Raw genomic sequence first — 18,560 nt, 5'->3', positions numbered from 1 at the left:
CACTCGTGATGGGAGGAGGGCAGTGACCCATGGAGGAGGAGGCTGTGGGGACCCAGCAGAGCCCAGGGTCTGAGGACCAAGCCAAGTCTGAGCCAGGGCTGCTTTGTGACTTGTTACTTAGGATTAGGCACAGGTCCCCTGCACAGGGACGTCAGCTACACTGGGAGACTTGTGCAGGGAGCCGGCCCTCACTCGCTCACACTCTTTGTCCTCCAGTGATAAGCAGCTTGACAGGGAGGAGTCTGACTTTCACACTGGGTCCCGCTTCACGGAGCGAAGCCTTGTTTGGGGAGGAGAAGGCACCTTTGTTCAAAGGGAGGAGGGAGGCGCAATCGTTGACCTGGGGGATCAGCTGCCCTCACCTGATGGCTTTGCCTCGTGTCTCTGGGAGGTTTGGGGAGGAGTATTTTCCTGATGTTAACTCTCTGACTTATGCTTGAATCTTCTTTTTTTGTAAACCTGGTTTAGAAAGAGATTGAATGTGGCAAAGAAATGTTTGCCCTGGGCTTCCACCTTACTTTATTTTTCAGCAGGGGATTCTAGCAACACCATCTCTTATGGGCCAAGGCCCCCAGTCTTTGGCCGGAGCCACTCTCAGGCCTTGGAGTCATGTTTTCTGTACCTAGACTAATGGCAGAGTCTGCACCACATTAGCCTTCTTAACTGTGATTCTGGCCATGGTTTTCCAAAGACATTAATGTGCTTTGGCCTCCCAATGTTTATATGTGTTATGATTTATTAATTTCTTTACTGTGACTTCTTTTTTCATAATTAGAATTGTTGCTTAATGGACAAACTGTATTATTAAAGAAAAGTGAAATAAAAGAGTAATTTTGCCACTCCATCTTTCTTCTTTATATTTGTATTCAGTCAGCAGATACCTGATGGGTCTGTGTTGCTCTTGTGCGGCCTCCATGTGGCCTGTCCCCATGGTCAGTGCTCAGGCCTTGTCATACCTGGCTTAGCGGTGGTGAAACTCTGAGGCTCAGCCTCCCTCCCACCTCGCTGTGTCGCCACTCTGCTTTCCTGCTGCTCTGCCAGCCTCTTGTTTGCTGTCTCCCCGGCCGGTTCTCCCCCATCTCCCAGTTGTTAACACTGGAGTCCCCAGGGCCAGATCCTGGCCTCTTCTCTCCAGTTCCCCTAGCACACCTAGTTTCATGGCACTAAATGCCAACGGCGTGCTAACAAGTCCAGCCTCTGTCCCTTGAAATCCAGTCTTGTGTGTCCCGCTGCCCATTTGACACTTGCCCTTGAGCAATCTGTCTGGTCTCCCACACGGACTGTGTCCAGAGGGGACTGTGGGCCTCCCTGTGTGAATCTGCCCCTCCCGCCACCTTCCCTGTCCCTGAACAGTGCCCCATCCTTCTGGTTGCTTAGGTGACAAGTGAGGAGTCGTGTTAGATCCTTTATTCTCTCTCACCTCAACATCCAGCCTGTCAGGAAGTCCTGTGAACTCAATTTGAAAGCAGATTTGCAATCTGCCTCCTTCCCGTCAGCTCTGCCTCCCGGTCCATGCCCCTGGCATCCCTCCTTCCCCCTGTCTAACCCTCAGAGCAGCTAAAGGGAGCCTATTAAACTCAGGTCAGACCATGTCACCTTACTGCTTGAAACCCTCTGGGGGCTCCCATGTCACCCAGAATGAAAGCCCAGCCTCTGTTAGGCCACAGATGACCTGCACCCCTTACCTCCCCTCTGTGACCTGGAACAGTTCAGCTAGGCTCCTGCCTCAGGGCCTTTGCCCCTGCTGCTCGCTCTCTGCAGATACGCCCAGCCTGTCCCTCAGCTCTCCTGGAGGACATTCTCCCAAGCACTTCTCTCTAGGACTTTAGTGCTTACTACTGTTCCCTGTGCTGTAAAATAATCCCCTAATTCATTTAGTTTACCCTCTTCTTCTTAAAAGAATGTTAGCTTCATGAGGGCAGGGATTTGCCTGTTTGACTCTCTAATGTATCCCTAGTGCCTACAACACTGTCTGGCACATAGTTGGCAACAGACATTTATTAATAGTTACTGAATTCACGAATGGTGACTTTTTAACCTACCTTCTCATTTAATAATGTATCTTCCCAGGGCTGTATAAACATAGGTAGATATAGGTATGTTGTATTTTTATGTGGTTGAATAGTATTACATCACATGGATACTCACCATTTATGTACCACATTACTGGGCAATTTAGACTGTATATAATTTTCCATTATTATGATAAAGGTAGCTAACATCCCTAGTTAAAAATAACTACTTGAGCACTTACTATGTGCCTCTTCTAAGATTCCTTTTGCCTTATATTTGTTGTGTCTGAGGTGTTTGGTGCCTGTATGTTCTCAATGAGGTCTTTTTGTTTTTTTAGTTTTTTTAAATTGAAATATGTCAGTTTACAATATTGTATCAATTTCTGGTGTACAGCATAATAGTTCAGTCATACATATATATTCCTTTTCATATTCTTTTTCATTATAGGTTGCTACAAAATATTGACTATAGTTCTCTCTGCTATACAGTATAAACTTGTGGTTTATCTATTTTATATATAGTAGTTAGTATCTTCAAATCTCAAACTCCCAATTTATCCATTCCTACTCCCTTCTCCTCTGGTAGCCATAAGTTTGTTTTCTTTTTTTGTGAGTCTGTTTCTGTTTTGTAAATAAGTTCATTTGTCTTTGTTTTAGATTACACATGTAAGTGGTATCATATGGTATTTTTCTTTCTCTTTCTGGCTTCATTTAGAATGATTATCTCCAGGTCCGTCCATGTTGCTGCAAATGGCATTATTTTATTATTTTTTATGGCTGAGTAGTATTCCATTGTATAAATATACCACAGCTTCTTTATCCAGTCATCTGTTAATGGATATTTAGGTTGTTTCCATGTCTTGGCTATTGTAAATCATGCTGCTATGAACATTGTGGTGCATGTATCTTTTCAGATTTCTATTATGTCTTAATTAGTGCATTTTATGTTTCATGGTTTAAAAAAACAAAACCTCTGTCTTATTATGTTTTTGGCCTTGAATGCTACTTTATCTAGTGGTAATATTGTCAATGCTGAGTTTTTTGTTTGTTTTTACCCAAAAGGCCTTGTTATTTTCAGCCTCTCTTAATTAAAATTTTGTTTAAAGTGTATCTTATGTCAACAGCACAGTATTTGGACTTTGCATGAAGTGGCTATTTCTACTCGATTAAAAAACTGTTGCTGATTTAGGAGGGATTTTGTTCATTTATAATGCCTCTGGGATTTTTTATTTTGAAAGTAACAGATGTTGGTTGTAAAAAGAAAAAGTTACAATCCATGCATAAAACTTGAAGTTTTCTCCCCATTCCTTTTCTATAACTATGATTCCAGTCCCCAGAAGTATTTTTTATATATATACTACCAGAATTACTCCTATCTACACATAAACATACATGTACAGGAGTGTAAAATGTATATACAAACTTTTGATGAGATTATAAATATTGTTTCCCTTATTTTTATCACTCCATAGAGCTGCTTTATTCTTTCTGTGTGCTACATTGCATTTCATCACATTCATGTTCCTTAGTATTTTAACCAGTCTTTCATAATCAGATTGTTAGTATTTTTGAATTACTTCAAACATTAATCAAATTAGACTCCTGCTAATATTTCTGCAACTGCAGGGAAGCCCGTGGGCATGTGGAGGGTGGCAGCGGAAGAAGGTGGTTGTGCTGTTCACTTTATCCCTTTTCGCTTGCCTTTGTGTAGAAGAAACACAAGTGGGATTCTGCACAGGGTGTAATCCCTTTGGAGAAAATTCAAAATTCCGTTTGAGTTTACATTTGTGAAAATTAGTTCTTGGAGTTGGACTGAGAGTTCTTAGTTCTGATCTGTCCTTGTCTTTTGATTTTCAGATAGGTGCTTTTCTTTTTGCCTCGAATATCGGCGCTGGCCACGTTATGGGCCTGGCTGGAAAAGGAGCGACTTCAGGGATTGCAATTGGGGCCTTCGAGTGGATTGTAAGTAGTACTTTTTGTAGTAGCTAACCTCCACCTTTATCATTGTCCAAATAAAACTCATAAAAACTTGCTTTCAACCTTAAGTAAATATTAAAGACTCCTTTAGAAGTCATGGAAGAAGAGACCAAGTCTTTGATTTCTCAAAAAAATAGTGCCAGTTTTCATTCTTCTTTGTAAATTTATGAAGAGGTAGAGAATGTTTACATTCCAAGGATCATAGGAATACAGTTAGGAGACTAGCCAGGTAAGGAAAAGATCACATTAACGCTGAAATATATATGTACATAAACATTTATGTACATACACGTACGTTTATATGTGTATACAGACTTACATGTGTATGTGTGTGTATATATGTCTGTATGTGTACATTTGCAGTATACAGTTCACCCTTGAGCAACACGGGTTTGAACAGCTCAGGTCCACTTATATGCAGATTTTTTTTCAATAAATATAGCACCCATATTTTCATTTCACAGATTTTTAAGCTGACGAAGTGTGAGAGAAAGTTTGTGTTCAATTAGAGATCACAATATGTAGAATCAAAAGAACTAGGTTTAGAGTCCGATTCTGTCCAGGCTGTTTCAGCTTCCTACCCTTGGGTGTCATTTATCAATTCCTTTGTTTTTGAGACAGACATAGCATTACACAGATTTTTGACTATGTGGGGGTCGTTGTCCCTAACCCCCACATTGTTCAAGGGTCAACTTAGCTCTTTGAGATATTCTACAGGTTACTACAGAGCTCCTAATTGATCTCTTATGAATACCAGGCTTCAACTATAAAGCTTATAAAATACATTATTTATCAGAACTGTGGAGTCTATTTGTGGTCGGGCATAGACTTTGTTCACCTAAATTAAAAGTGAATTTATAAGTCTTGGATTTGTTAACCTATCTATATAAATCACTTGACCTTTTTTTTTTTTTTTTTTTTCCAATAAATCAGAATGCTCCCTACTTTCTGGGTCTCATCTTTCTTCTGGTAGACTACAAATAAAGAACACTTCTAGCAGAGTCAGTTGCAAACCTAATAAGAAACCCTGGTCTTTACCACCCTATACCTCTCAGAATTTACTGGCATCTCCTTCATATATTCAACTTACTTACCCCTTTTTTGTAAAGAAAGCCAGAGCCAATGTATTACTTAATTTCAATAACTTGTGTACATTTGGGTATAGTTTCTCTACCATTTCTCTTAATGGTTTCTGATTTTTTAAAACTATCAAATGCCTATAAGTTGGGTTTATTTTACTGGAAAGGATATGTTTGGGCTGTTATTTGCAAGGTCCCCAGTAGTGATAGATTTATTAGGCTCCAAACAGATAGTAACTGAGCCTGCATCTTATTTAGGAGCATGGCCTCGCTGGGACCCTGAGGTAATCCTTCTTCTTCTCTTGGTTTCAGGCTCCGTTTATGCTCTGTCTTCTTGGCTGGATAGTTTCTCCTATTTACACTAGGACTGGGGTGAGTCTCTCTATTATCAGTTACTCTTCTCTACAATATTTTTTCTTACAAATGTTGCATATGTACATACAATCATCCTGGAGGACAAGCTGAACTTCTGTCTTTTGATCCCTGTACCAACTTCCCTGAATCCTAAGAAATGCCTGAAGTAACATCATTCTGAGTCAACTGGGTCAACAGAAGCCAGGACTGCCCACTGTTTCACTCTGGACCTTACTCAAGAGTTCATATCTTAAGGCTTTATAGAAAACATACTAAAACTTTACTAAAAAATAAGACCTAAATAAATGAAGAAAACAGCTCTGTTAATGATTGGAAGACAACAGCCTAAAAGTGTTTGTTCTCCCCAGATGCAAAAGAGGATATTCTGAGGAACTTGACAAGCTGATTCTGAAATGCATGTAGGAGATAAGGGGACAGCAGAGAAGAAACCATCCAGGCCCACCGTCCAAGGGCTGCGTGGGGTGATGTCATCAACATGGTGGAATAAGAGCTTTCTGTCTCTCCCCGAAGAACACCGATTTACATAGTCACCCACAGACGGGAGGGCCTTTGTGGAGGTACACAGGTCCAGTGGAGACATTCTAGCTTGCCGCTGGAGGGAAAAAAATCAAAGGCTGGGCACACTGAAGAGGGTAAGAGGGATAGTTTCCCTTTACCCACGTCCCCCATCCCCCGAGATGGCACAGCTTGGCGCCAAGAGAGACTCAGCCTGAGAGTTCTCTCACAGAGGAAAGGAAGAGCGGGTGATGAGGGCCTAGCTGTTCTAGCTGTGCAGGGTGCTGCCAAGAAGACCTACCTCTTCCTTAACCCGTCTGGAATCCTGAGGGGTGCTACATGACCAGGGAGGAGGGGGAGTGGTTGAGAGGACAGCACCCAGGGCTCTCAGATGACATCAAAGGAACAAAAATCCTCCTAACCCCTCACAGACTCTTTCAGGAAGCTTGCCAGTGAGCTGCTGGGGACTCCTCACTTACAGATCTCCCCAAATGGCCCAGACACCCCAACATCCTGCATGCCTCACCCATACTCCCCTCCACCCCGTGGCCAGCTCCCTTTGCTTACCACCCAGGGTGGCAGTGTTGAGCCCTGGCAGAGAGCTGGTGAGCTCATGCAGAGAGCCAGCCGGACTCTGTGGGGCTGGGAAAGCACAGGCACTTGAGCACTCAGCACCACCCTAGGGAAAGCAGGCAAACCGGAAGCTGTCAGCACGCAGCCTGGCTTTGTAGGATCAAGATATTTGTCCCTAAGATTTCCCCCATAAGACAGAACAAGCAGTGAGAAGTGCGCGTGTCCACAGGAAAGGTCTGAGAAGCCTCAGAATCCCTAGCAGGACTGATGGAAGGTATTTCTCTCCAAAAGCCAGTCAGTGAAAACTGGAGGTGGCGACTGCTTCCTCAAATGCAGACACAGCAACCCAGGACTTCAAGGGACATAAGAAGTCAAGGAAACATGACACCACCAAAGGAACACAATAATTTTCCAGTAACCAACCCCAGAGATACGGGTATCTGAGATTTTCCTGGTAAAGAGTTCAGTTTGAAGGAAGCTCAGTGGGCTAGAGGAAAACACAGAAAGATAGTACAATGAAATCAGGAAAATAATACACAAACAAAATGAGAAGCTTACCAGAGAGATAGAAATAAAAAAGAAACAAATTCTGGATCTGAAGATTACAATGAATGAAATGAAAAATGCAATAGAGAGCATTGATATCAGACTTGGTACAGAGGAAGAAAGACTCTGTGAACTCAGAGTTAGGTCATCGAAAATGATCCAGTCAGAGGAAAACAAAGAAAAGAGAACAAGAAAGACTGAAGAAAGCCTGCATGAACTGTGGGACACCAGTGACAGAAACAAGCCACACATTGTTGGAGTCCCAGAAGGAGAAGAGGGCAGAAAGTTTATTTAAAGATTGAGAACTTCCCAAATCTGAGGAAGGATTTGAATATCCAAGATCATGAAGCTCATAGGTTCCCCCAGATTTTAACCCCAAACTGTCTTCTCCAACACACATTATAACACAACTGTCTAAAATCAAAGAGAAAAATTTTAAAGCAGCAAAAGAAAAAGAATTCCTCACATACAAGGGGACCCCCATATGGCTATTGGCAGATTTCTCAGCAGAAGGCTTGCAGGCCAGTCTTTTTTTTTTTTTTTAATTTAAAAAAAAAAACTTATTGCCAAAAAAAAGAAGTGATTGGGTAGGTGAAGATTTCTTAGGACACAAAAAGCACAAACCATAAAGAAATTGATACAGTGGACTTCAAAGTAAAACTCTAAACTTTAACTCTTTGAAAGATATTTTTAAGAAAATGAAAAGTTGAGGGAGGCCATAGCTCAGTGGTAGAGATTTGCTTAGTATGCATGAGGTCCTGGGTCCAGTCTTCAGTCCCTCCATTAAAAAAATAAATAAATAAACCTAATTACCCCTCTAAGAATTTTTTTTTAAATAAATAACTTTTTTAAAAAATGAAAAGTCAAGCTTAGAGACTAGGAAGGAGTATTTGTAGAACATCTTTAAAAGACATATCCTGAATATATACATGTATGTATATTTCTTGAAACTCTTGTACTTTAGAGAAAAAAATTTCACCGAAGAAAGTAAATATGCAAATGACAAATAATCCTATGAAAAGATGTTCACTATCACTGATCTTTAGGAAAATACTACTTAAAATAAGATCCCACACGTACTCACTAGAATGACTGAGAGTAAAAAGACTGGCCCTGCCAAGAGCTGGCGAGGCCAGGGGGCACCTGGGATGCATACCTGTCCACGTTGGAAAACAGGTTGGCTGTTTCTCATCCAGTTACACCTGAGGTCCCAGCCACTCAGTTCCCGGTTATGGCACTTGACCCCGCCCCAGAGAAGTGGGAGGTGGAAGTGCACATCCTCACACAGACTGGTGCACAAAGCTCACAGCAGTTTCAGCTGAAAACAGCGCACCCAGAAACAGTGTGGACAGGGTAGGAGGGTGGCAGACAGCATGCCACAGGGTGCTCCAGGTGAACCGCGGGGGCCGTGTGGGGAGAAGGAAGCAGGGCTTAGGCCCGCGTTCCGTGAGGTGGGTTGATTGCGGCTCCAGGAAAGGCAAGTCTGGGGACAGCTGATGTCCAGGACCAGGGCGGTGAATGTCTTGGCCACAAGCCTTCGGGGATTCTGAGGGGCTGGGAAATGCCTTATATCTTGAGTGTGGTGGTGGTCACACAACTGTATACATTTCCCCAAACTTATCAGACTTTACACTTAAAATGGGATAATTTTACAGTGTGTAACCTATGCCTCATAAAACTGTTAAAATTTTAAAATATTTGTGGAGAGGACATTAGAATTCTGAAAGGCCTATTTGCCAAACCATCTAATGCTTGCAATTGTGAGGCCATGATCCCAGGAAAGACGCCTCAGATTGTGACTGTATTTTGAGATAAAGTCTTTAAAGAAGGGATTAAGGTAAAATGAAGTTGTTAGAGTAGTCCTAATGCAGTATGGGAGAGGAGGAGGCCAGACACAGACCCGTACAGAGGGAAGGTGACAGGCGGGCACAGGGAGGGGACGGCCATCAGCAAGTCGGGGAGGCCTCACACACAGCTTTCTCTTATGGCCCGGAGGGACCCAGCCCTGCAGACACCTTGAACTTCCAGGCTCCAGAGCTGTTGTGTGAGCCTCTGTCAGTCTGCCGTTGTCAGTGACGGCAGTGCTAGCAGACTGATGCCAGTGGTGAGTGTGAAATGGCTCAGAGCCTGCCTGAGGAAGTCACCACAGCATATGATTAAGAACCAGACGAGCTGAAAAGAATAAAAGCTGTAGATGTTTAGGAGAGGGCTCACGGCCCCTGCGCAACAGGAGGAATTTGCACATGTGAGGAAGGGGGCAAGAGCGCAGGAGGATGTGGGGACGGGTGGGGTGGTGTGCCATTCACTATGATTTATCCACCTCTGTGAGCCCATCTCTGTGCTCGGGTCCAGGCAGCTTACGAGCAAGGAGGGCCTGCCCTCCGCCGGGTGCACTGCCTGGGCGGGCTGTTTGGGGCAGGAGCTCTCTCACATGGGCGGCGTTGGCACAGGGGACCAGGTCCCAGAGCTGTGGAGTCCTGTCATCCTTGAGCCCTTGGTATATTTGTCATATGTGGTAAAGCATTTGATTTTGCTGTACGATTATTTTATGAAAGTGATTTGTCATCATTAGACATACTTAGCCGGATTTCCTTCTGCTTTCCAGAGATCGAATAGGAAGCTAGGTTCCAAGCTTCTTGAAGATGGCACTGTTGCCTCTCCTTTCTTATTTCTCCTGTCTTAACGTGTCCAAGTAACACAAAGCTGGAGTAGGTGACTCTGCATCTTGTACCTGGGCCACTGCCCTCACTGGCCGCGTCTCTGTGACAGCCAGCCCCTGTGAGCACTCTGTCTGATGGTGACTTCTCTTGTTGCTCCTACAGGTAGTGACGTTGCCCAGATACTTGAGGAAGAGGTTTCGTAGCTGCCGGATCCAGATGCTCCTCGCTGTTCTGTACTTAATCATCTATATCTTCAGTAAGATCTTGGTGAGCTGTGTGAACGCCAGCCCAAGGATGAAAAACAAACAGCAGACCAAATCAGTAGGCAGGGCTAAGCTAGATCTGTCCCAGCAGTTCATTCCAGGGCCCCATGAGTTACTTGCTGGCCTATGTGGTCTAAGCTAAAGTGGAGAGAAAATAGCTTAATAATACATAGAATGAAAGGCAGAGGCATCTTCTTTGCTTCCCAAGCCTGGTTACAGGCCCCTCCTCTGTATTCCCAGAGAACCTTGGGCTTACTCGTGTCATGTCATTAGGTGTTGTCACTCCCCTGCTTAAAACAATCCAGGCATTGCCACCACCCCTACAAGAGACCTGAGCCCCTTGTTATGACCTGTGAGACCTGTCCATCCTGGCCCTGCCTCCAGCCTTGGCTCCCTGTGACCTCCCCGGTACTCACAGGATTGTTTCCCAACTCCAGAGAGCTGTTCCACTTGAAGCCCTTGACACGTGCTCTGGAATGTTCTTCCCCCCAGATTTTTCCGATGTCACCTCGATGGATGTGCCCAGTCAGTCTCTGCTCCATTACTCTGTTTCTGCTTCCTGTGTAATACTTGCCGCCACATGAGAGAAGTCACCTATCCCCTTGCCATCAGTGTCTGCTCCACTCCGGTGCTAGCTGCTGGAGCCCAAGGCCTTGCCCGGCTCATGCCCACAGTCCCCCTGTGCTGAGAACATGTGGAGCAGGAGGCATTTTTGAAGTGTCATTCTGAGTGACTGAGTGAGTGTCACTGTCACACTGCCTGGAAATTACCTATTTGGTGGTCTTTCTCCTTCATTATACATCAGCTGCTTGAAGACAGTGACTGAGTTTTGGGAAGTCTGTGTCTTCTGAACCCTGCCAAGTACCTGCAAGGCTGGTGCTCAGAAAACATTCGGTGCATAAGTGGGTGTGTCGGGGGAGTCTCTGCCCATTGAGCGCCTGGCTGTGAGCACCAGAGTAGCAGGTGCAGGTGCTTCAGCATCACTGTCGGCCAAGCCTGCAAAACAAACCCAGCCCCCTGACCATGCGGCCTGGTGGTCTGCTTTGTACGGTCCTTCAGCTAAGAAGGGTTTTTACAGTTTTAAAGGGTCTTAAAAACCAGAAATGATCTGTGTCTCACCAAGCCTATGGCGTTTACTGTCTGTCCCTTAACAGGGAAGGCTTGCCAGCGCCTGATGAGTTGTCGCCTCTGCTCTTCCCACTGGCAAGCTGCAGGGACAGCTCACTCTCTGAGCACACTCCCCACTCTGAGGCTCCAGACAGGAAGAGCTAAGTTGCATTAACTGGATTAATCGGGTTAACTCAAGCCTTAAAGGTGCTAACTTCACTGAACTCAACAGGGCACCGGCCTTGTCACCCAGCAGAACCTGGGTAGACATCACCCCATGTCCACAAGGGATGGAGTGGACATGCAGATGGCCTCTGAGGTCAGTGTTTCAATGGGATGGCTGTCAACCAGGCTGCCTTTGTGCTCTTTCCAGGTGGAGATCTGCATGGGCGCCACGTTCATGAGGCTGGTGCTGGGCATGGATGTGTACCTGGCCACTGTAGTCTTGCTGACGGTTACTGGCATTTATGCCATCACAGGTGAGGTTACTCCAGCCACACAAATGTTTGTACTGACACTGCAGCTCTACTTCTTAGCGGAGTCCTGCAAGACATTGAGGCAGAGGTCTCCAGCTTTTACATGTCCCCTGAGTCTGTAAGTCACATTGCTGAGGCCCAAAATGGCCTTGAAAATAATCAAGGCAGGGGTGCCAGAGTGGCGTCCTACCCCTGGAAATTATATCGGGCTGGCAGGGCTTTCCAAGGGGATTGGCGGGGCAGGCCTTTCACTGCAGGCTGCCAGCGAAGGAACAGGAGCACAGAGAGGGAATGAGGGGAGGTGGCAACTTCAGGTCATCCTGTTTACCTGCTTACCTGGTAACCTGGTCAGGCCAGCGGAGGGGCTCTTTTACGTAGACAGTTCTGTCCTGGACAGCCTTTGCCTAGGCTGTGAGAGTGGGGCCCTCGTCCCTTGTGTGTTCCAGTCACACTGCACATCTTGGATGCTGGTGGTTGCCCCTGACCGTTCTTCCAGGTGCAGGAGAACCAGGGCAGAGAGTGGGGTGCATGCAGTCAGTGGTTCTTTATGCAGGGGAGTGGGGGGCGTTCTGCCCAGGGGACATTTGGAATCACCTGGAGACATTTTTGGTCGTCACAGCTGGAGGGTGCTGCGGGCATCTAGCAGTTCAAGGCCAGGGATGCTGCTCCCTGTTGCTCCCAAGCCAAGATTTTATGATGAGAGACAGGTACGTCCCCCGACTTACACGGGAACAACAGGATTTTTGACTCTATGATGGTGCAAAAGCCAGAGATATTCAGGAGAAACCACGCTTCCAGTTTTTAATTTTGGTTCTCTTGGGCTAACGATATGTGGCATGACACCGTGGTAGTCCTGGGCAGGGGCAGCAGCCGCAGCCCCCCTCAGCCACCCATCGCAGGGTGACAGCCACCCTGGACCCAGAAAGCCATCCGGTTTTCAGTGTGAGATTCAGTAAATGACATGAGACAGTCAGCATGTTATTATAAGATGGGCTCCGTGTAGGATGATTTTGCCCAGCCATAGGCTAACATGAGTGTTCTGAGCACATTTAGGGCAGGCCTGGCTAAGCCATGATGCTGGATAGGTGAGGTGTAGTGAATGCATTTTTGACTTAATGATATTTTAAGTTTATGGTGGGTTTGCCAGGACGTAACCCCATCGTAAGTCAAGGAAGACCTGTACACTTTTTTTCACTTAGAAAACTACAGGATTTTCATTCATCCAAACAACGGGAGGTAAATGGGGGGTTAGACAGGCAGGGTAAGAATCCACCAGCAGATCACGAAGGATGTTAAAGAGAAAAAACAGGCCGAGCCAGGACTGAGCATCGGCAGTTAAAGACCCAGTGAATTGAAGGGCAGAGGTGTGGACATGGGGACGGGGGAGACGAGTGTATGGGGCAGGCCTGCAGAAGTCACTTTCCGTGGGGTCAGGCCTGGCTCTCCTTCCTCTTTCTCTTGCCTATTCAGGTGGTTTTGCAGCCGTGGTCTATACTGATGTCCTGCACACTGGCGTGGTGGTTCTGGGCTCAGTCTTATTGGTGGGCTATGGTAAGTAAATCACTGCCGCGCACCTCGACACTTTTTTTGATGGTACATATCTTGGTGGTACGTTGTGTCACATAAATAGATCATGCCCCCAGGTCCAAAACTTCTTACCAACCAGAGCTGCTGTATCCTTCACACACGTGCTTTGTGATGCGAGTGGTGGGCGCGTACTGAGTAGTAACGAGAATCAAGTACCCTTAGGCATTTATCTGTATGGCCTTATTTAATCATCACACTCACCAGAAGGCATAACCACTTTTATTATCCTCATTTTACTGATAAGGAAGCTGAATTCCTCAGTTAAGTAACTTGTTCACGAAGCACACCAAGCAGAAGACTCAGAGCCTGGTCTCTAATGTCAAAGCCCCCAGTGTGCGGACTTGCATGTTACCGTCCCTGCAGTAACAAGTCCCCTCTCCCTAAGGTGAAGGTTTCTCTCCACTAGCTGGGAGTAACTCAGTGAGGTTGGCGGTACCCACTGTTCCACGGGTCAGAGATTGGTCTTGCAGATAATCTAGAAAGAAAAGCTCTTAGCTCAGGTACTGAAAAATTATTGCAGCGTTGGAAGGATTATGATTCCATAGAGCACGCTGCCGAGCCCGTGGAGTGAGGACAGATAGATGCGCACAGATCCACACACCCCGGTCTCACCATCCAGTCGGCACCAGTGCTCCATGGAGTGCACTCCGTGCTGTGCTGCTGGGACACATTGTACACCTCAGGTATAAGCCAAGGAATTTTTAAATGAGCTGGGAAGCAATGACTAATCTGAGTGACAAAACTATACACTACAAAGCAAGCTAAGCCATTGTGTTTACAGGCATGCTGCATGTTAAGTTTATCAACTTGATTAAAACCTGCCAAGACCATCCCAATTCTTGAGAATGACATCCAATTAAGTTTTCGGAGCAGGTGGAATATCCCATTTAATGTTATCAATTAATATCTTAAATAATTACATATTGTTTACTGTTACAGACTGAATGTTTGTATCCCTCCAAACTCATAAGTTGAAATCCTAACCCCCAGTGTGACAGTATTAGGAGCTGGGGCCTTTGGGAGGTGGTTAGGTCGTGAGGGAAGAACCTTCATGAATGGCATTAGTGGCCTTATAAAGGAGACCCCAGGAGGTCCCTGGCCCTGCCACCATGTGAGGACACAGTGAGACCGTGGCCACCAGCCAGTCAGCCCGCACCGTGGCCTTGGCCTTCCCAGCCTCCAGAACTGGGAAGTAAATATTTGTAGTTTATAAGCCACCCAGCCCATGGCATTCCATTAAAGCAGCCTGTGCAGACTAAGACATTTTCTGAGAAGTTTAATGGGTTTTTTTTTAAAATCAGGGTATTTGCACTAGTTCTTTTGATAAGTAAAGTATTGGGAGGGGGTCGTTTTCTTTTAAAAATATATGTAAACTTATACGTCCAAATGAATGTTGACTTCAAACTAGTCATTGTGGGAACCCATGCAAATACAATTTTATTTTTTTATGTACAATTTTTAGGTAATACATATACAATGTAAACCCAAAAAAGGGTGCAGATTGAAATACTCATCACCCTTAGTTTCTCAGTTCAAGTCCCCAGAGACAGTCAATATCGTAGGTTTTGCGCATATCCTTCCAGAGATGCCCTTCATACGCACAGGCCGACCTTGGAGATGCTGTGGGTCTGGTTCCAGACCACAGCAGTGGAGCAAACGTCGCAACAAAGCAAGTCACATGAATGCGTAGGTTTCCCAGTGCACATAAAGGTTGCGTTTATACAATGCTGTAGTCTGCTAAGTGTGCAATAAATAGCATTATGTCCAAAAGCAAGGTACATGATTTAAAAATAATGCTATTGGGAAAATGGCACCGATGGACCTGCTCAAAGCAGGGTTGCCACAAACCTTCAGTCTGTAAAAACAAAAACAAAAACAGAAACACAGTATCTGCAAGGTGCAGTAAAGCAAAACACAATAAAATGAGGTTTGCATGTGCAATTTATTTTATCTGTGAATCAGAACATTTTGCAGCCTGTTTTTCTCCCACTGAAACTCTATCTTAGGCAAATTTCTATATCAGCAAATAGAGATCTATTGCATCTTCTCTGTTTTTGTATTTGTAATAAACTTTTTATTAAAGAGCGCACAAGTCAAAGTGCAGCTGGATGAAGTACCACAAAGTGAATACACCCTGGCAGCCAGAACCCAAGTCAGGAAGTTGCCTTTGTTGCCTTCCTTTCCAAACTTTATGCCTTTTGTTTCTTTTTCTGGCCTTGTTACACTGGCCAGGACCTCTAGTACAGTGTTGAAGTAGGGGCCTCAGGCATCCTTGTCTCATTCCCAATTTAAAGGAGAATATTTGATTAAATAAAATATTTCCTGTAGGTACTTTCTGTCATACTAACATAGTTCCTATCTGTTCCTAGTTTGCTAAGATTGTTTATCATGAGCAGGTTTTGAATTGTATCAAATATTTTTTCCACACCTACTGAGCTGATTATATTGTTTTTCTTGTTTTTCTTTTAACACAGTAAATTACACTGACTTGGTTTTGAATGTTAACTCAATGTTGCACTCCTGGATTTGTCAAGAGATAGTCAAATTCCTCTCCAAAGTGGCTGTTTTAACTCATTTTATCAGAAATGTATGAGAAAATGTGTTTCCTAACCTTTCAGCCAACTCTTGATGTTTTAAGACTTTTTAGAACTATAACCAATAGGTGAAGGGAAAAAAAAAGTATCTCATTTTTGTTTCAATTTGAAGTTTCCAGGTGCCAGTGAGGTTGAGCATCTTTTCATACACTTAGTGGCCGTTTGTGTCTCCTGTTTGTGAATTCCATGTTCATATTCTCTGCCGTATTTCCCTCCGGCAGTTTCCCTTGGCTCTTGATGTGTGAGTCCTTTGTACATGATGCAAATCTCTTCTTTCAGTCTAACAAATTTTAAGTTGATTTCAGTCATACAAATTTAAACTTTTGAGATCAAGTTTATCAACCTTCCTTTTCCTTTTTGTATCTTGTTTAAGAATGTACTACTCCCTAACCCAAGTTCATAAAGATGCTCCTGTTTTCTTCTAGTAACTTTGTGGTTTTATAGTTCACCTTTAACAAATTCCACATGGAGTTCATTTTTAGAAGTGCCATGAGGTGTCTTATTCATTTTATAGTCACTCGGTGTCTTTTCATTGACTAGTCTTGACTCCAAGTGATTCTGACCCCTTTTCAAAATTGAGTCTGTGTCAAAAGAATGTGGTTTAATACGCCAAAATAAAAGGGTTTTTTTCAGTTAAGTAGGTGAAATTATGAGTGTCTTAGTGCCTTTAAAAAATATTTTTCTTTAATATTAAGACTTTATACCACTTAGGATATTGAGGGAGAAATTAATAGGCTCTGAAGGAAATTCCAAATATGAAGTTTCATAAGTGTTTTGCTGACATTGCAGGAAAATGAATACTAATTTCTGATTTACTTGAGATTCTTTGAATAACTTGTGATGGGTCTTTAGTTCAAAACTAGTATAAGCAAATAAGTACTTCCGTGGTGCTCATAACTGAAAATTCTACCAGGGGCATCTCACTTTCGGGCATGTCTCGATCCAGGCTTCTGCAGGAACTAGGTCAGCAAAAGAGCTTCAAACTGCCATGCTGGCTGAGAACCCACAGCAAGGAAGCAGGCTTTTTTGGTGCCTTAAGCAGAAGAATCCTGGGATAAGTTCTGATTAGCCGAGCTTGGGTCTCCAGTCCATTCCTGTGACGTCCTTGTTACCCAGGGGACAGGGAACATTGGCCGGGACAGGGAACGTTGGCCAGGCCTGGGTCACGTACCAGACTAGGGTGAATGGTAGACAGTTTGACGAGGCCCCCCTAAGCACATAGGATGGAGTGCAGCCAGAAAGAGGGGTTCTGCTGCCAGAAGCAGGAGGGGGTGAGGGCACAGGACCACCAGTGTCCACTGTCCTCTTCCATTTCTTTGGAGGGGATGGTGTCTTAGGGGATGGTGTACAGTCTGGCTCTTTGTCAGCCATTGTGTTAGACCCCGCCAGGCAGACTCATCTTACTTTGCAACCTTGGTTCTTCTGACAAGTGTTGCTGTACAATTTAAGGTACTGACTGATAAACTGTGTGGTGTTCTTAAGCCTTTCAGGAGGTAGGAGGATACCAGGAGCTACAGCGTAAGTACATGGATGCTAAGCCAAACCTGACCCATGAAGGAAACTGGACTGTCCAGCTGGAATGCTTGACCCCTCGCCAGGATTCTTTCCATATATTCCGAGATCCCATTACTGGAGACTTCCCCTGGCCTGGGATCATCTTTGGTGCCTCTACCCTCTCCTTGTACTACTGGTGCGCCAATCAGGTAACTAACCAGACCCCCTGCACTGACGTGCCTGCGCTGGGGTGGGGGCCCACCATGGTCTCTGAAGCCGGGCAGGTTTCCCTTCCTGTCCTCCTGGTGCCTGAGTGATGCTAGACCGAGCTCTGTCCCACAGTCCCATCTGTAACAACACAGCTATTTGCATTCTTCTTCCCTCTCACTGTCTAAAAAGCACAGTTTTTTTGCACATGAAAAATATGTCAGTTCTCTCAAATTTAGTCTAGAAATTAAATGTCGTTGTCAGTATTTCAGTTAGATTTTTTTTTAAGGACTCAAGCTTATTCCAAAAATTATGTGGCTTTCTATCAACGATAGATCATTAAATTGTGAGATACTCATGCAGTGGAAAGGCAGTGTAGAAATAAAAAGGAAGCGCAGCTGCGCACCATGGTGTGGACGGGTCTTCAAAGCAGGAAGCCAAGACGGAGGCAGCCGAACACAGAATGCTCAGTGCGGCACGGTCACGTTCCAAGAAGGTGTAACACAGGCAGGGCTCCATTGTGGTGCTTAGGTACACACAATTAAGTAGCAAAAATTATAAAGAAAAGCAAGGAAGAAATAAAACAGTCATTAAAGCAGTCGTTTCTGAAGCAAGGGAAAAGGTTGAGGTTAAAAAGGGGCACAGGTAACAGCATTAGTCACAATCACCAAAAAGTGGAACTGACCCACGAATGAATGAATAAGCAAAATGTGTATCCGTGGGTTGGACTATTATTCAGCCATAAACAGGAATGAAGTACCGATATGTGCTACACCTTGGGTGAATCTCGAAAACATTATACCAAATGAAGAGAAGCCAGGCACGAGAGGTCACCTATTGTGTGATTCCTTTGATATGAAATACGCAGAACAGGCAAATCCATGGAGACGGAGGTCTGATCAGTGCTCCTCCCCCCGCCCCCTCAGGGGAGAGGGCAGAGGAGAGTGCCTGCTTCCTGGGTCTGGGTGCTCTTCTGGGGTGATGGAGGAGTTCTGGCACCAAAGACAGGAGGCTGTACAACCTTGGGAATGCGCTAAATGCTGCTGAATTGTTCACTTTAAAATGGTTAATTATATGTTATGTGAACTCCACCTCAGTTTTAAAAAGAGGGAGAG

At 44.7% G+C, this 18,560-nt stretch overlaps 1 protein-coding gene across 16 annotated transcripts in view; it reads left to right on the top strand.

Annotated features, from left to right (window-relative positions):
• LOC105095281 (sodium/glucose cotransporter 1) overlaps positions 1-18,560 on the top strand; it is a 106,063-nt gene that overhangs the window by 63,071 nt on the left and 24,432 nt on the right. For all 16 annotated transcript variants that reach the window (XR_010378628.1, XM_064481403.1, XM_064481399.1 and 13 more), the window contains 6 exons: positions 3,870-3,974; positions 5,381-5,440; positions 9,880-9,984; positions 11,461-11,566; positions 13,034-13,114; positions 17,227-17,447. Coding sequence is in view for 15 of the 16 variants with exons in the window: in XM_064481393.1 (XP_064337463.1) it covers positions 3,870-3,974; positions 5,381-5,440; positions 9,880-9,984; positions 11,461-11,566; positions 13,034-13,114; positions 17,227-17,447 (678 nt within the window). In the remaining variant the exon portion in view is untranslated. The remainder of the gene's footprint in view (positions 1-3,869; positions 3,975-5,380; positions 5,441-9,879; positions 9,985-11,460; positions 11,567-13,033; positions 13,115-17,226; positions 17,448-18,560) is intronic.

The sequence above is a fragment of the Camelus dromedarius genome, chromosome 31 (genome assembly GCF_036321535.1).
Source record: "Camelus dromedarius isolate mCamDro1 chromosome 31, mCamDro1.pat, whole genome shotgun sequence".
In the NCBI taxonomy this organism is placed as follows: Eukaryota; Metazoa; Chordata; class Mammalia; order Artiodactyla; family Camelidae; genus Camelus; species Camelus dromedarius.
This window is presented reverse-complemented; position numbering and strand designations above follow the sequence as displayed.